The sequence below is a fragment of the Canis lupus genome, chromosome 11, assembly GCF_003254725.2.
Source record: "Canis lupus dingo isolate Sandy chromosome 11, ASM325472v2, whole genome shotgun sequence".
NCBI classification, from domain to species: domain Eukaryota; kingdom Metazoa; phylum Chordata; class Mammalia; order Carnivora; family Canidae; genus Canis; species Canis lupus.
This window is the reverse complement of record NC_064253.1, coordinates 56,190,870-56,192,669: the sequence shown is the minus strand read 5'-3', so window position 1 is coordinate 56,192,669 and position 1,800 is coordinate 56,190,870. Positions and strand designations below refer to the sequence as shown.

General features: G+C 33.8%; 1 protein-coding gene across 1 annotated transcript; it reads right to left on the bottom strand.

The window, feature by feature from the left end:
* Window positions 1-1,414: 1,414 nt before the first annotated feature.
* Window positions 1,415-1,546, bottom strand: LOC112649721 (thymosin beta-4-like). Its single transcript, XM_035696700.1, has one exon. It carries the CDS (start codon window positions 1,544-1,546, stop codon window positions 1,415-1,417), a length of 132 nt encoding a protein of 43 aa, XP_035552593.1.
* Window positions 1,547-1,800: the final 254 nt, after the last annotated feature.

Here is a 1,800-nt window from a genome sequence, read left to right as displayed (position 1 = left end):
TCTATTCTTCTGGATTCAGTTTTGGAGGGCTATATGTTTCTAGTAATTTTTAAAAAGATTTTATTTATTTATTCATGAGAGAGACACAGAGAGAGAGAGAGAGGCAGAGGCACAGGCAGAGGGAGAAGCGGGCTCCATGTGGGAGCACGCTGTGGGACTTGATCCTGGGTCTCCAGGATCACGCCCTGGGCCGAAGGCGGTGGTAAACCTCTGAGCCACCCGGGCTGCCCTGTTTCTAGTAATTTATCCGTTTCTCTAGATTGTCCAATTTGTTGGCATATAGTTTTTCATAATATTTTCCTAAAATCCTTTTTATTTCTGTGGTATCAGTTGTTATTTCTCCTCTTTCATTTCTGATTTTATTTGAGCCCACTTTCTTTCTTTCTTTTTTCCTTTCTTTTTTTTATGAATCTGGCTAAAGGTTTATCAATTCTGTTGATGTTTCAAAGAATTAGCTTCTGTTTTCATTCAGCTCTTCAAGTATTTCTTTAGTTTCTATTTTGTTCACTTCTGCTTTACTGGTTTAATATTTCCTTTATTATATTGATTTTGGTTTTTGTTTGTTCTTTTTGTAGCTCCTTTAGGTACAAGTTAGGGTTATTTAGGTGTAAGTTTCTTTGAGATTTTTCTTACTTGTTGAGGTAGACCTATATTGCTATAAACTTTCCTCCTAGAACAGCTTTTGCTGCATACCAAGGGTTTTGGAACTTTGAGTTTTCATTTTCATTTGTCTCCGTGTAGTTCCTCTTTCATTTCTTGGTTGATCCATATATTGTTTAATAACATGTTATTTAACCTCCATGTATTTGTGTTCTTCTAGATTTTTTCCTGTGGTTGATTTCTAGTTGCATAATGTTGTGGTTGGTGAAGATGCATGGTATGAATTTGGTCTTTTTGAGTTTGTTAAGGTTTGTTTTTTGGCCTAACATATGATCTATTCTGGAGAATGTTCTATGTATACTTGAAAATAATGTGTGTTCCACTGTTGTAAGATGGAATGTTCTCACTATATCTGTTAGATCCATCTGGTCCAATGTGTCATTCAAAGCCACTGTTTCCTTGTTGATTTTCTGTTTGAATGATCTATCCATTGTTGTAAAGAGGTGTAAAAGTCCTCTACAATTATTATATTTCTATCACTTATTTCCTTCATGTTTGTTAATATGTGCTTTATGTATTTAGGTTCTCCATTGTTGGGTACATTTTTACAATTGTTATATCTTATTGTTGGATTATTCCTTTTATGATTATGTAGTGTCCTTCTTTGTTTCTTGTTACATTCTTTGTTTTAAAGTCTATTTTGTCCAATATAAATATTGGTACCTTGGATTTCTATACAATTCCATTTACATGAAGTAAAATAAGAAAACAATGCTTGTGGAAAATACAGTGCATATTGGCTGTGCATACCTAATTACAATTTGCCTGTTTGCTTTTCTTGTTCAATTGTTTCTTTTGAAGGCAGTGGATTTTTTCTCTTGAGTTTCTGTCTTCTTAAACTTCTATCAAATTTCTCAACCTCAGCCATATCACATTTTTCAGACATGGTTCCAGAATAAGGAATCAAGGTGTGGAAAAAAGTAAAGTCTGGTTTTCACAGTGGTTGCTTCTCAGTGCCAATCTGCATGTGTCTTTAGGCCTGAAATGAATTTCTTACAGGCAGCATATAGATGAGTCTTCTTTTATCCATTTCATCACTCTTTGTCTTTTGAGTAGAGCATTTAGTCCATTTATATTCATAGTGATTATTGATAGGTATGTACTTATTGCCATTTTGTTACTTGTTTTATGATTGTTTTT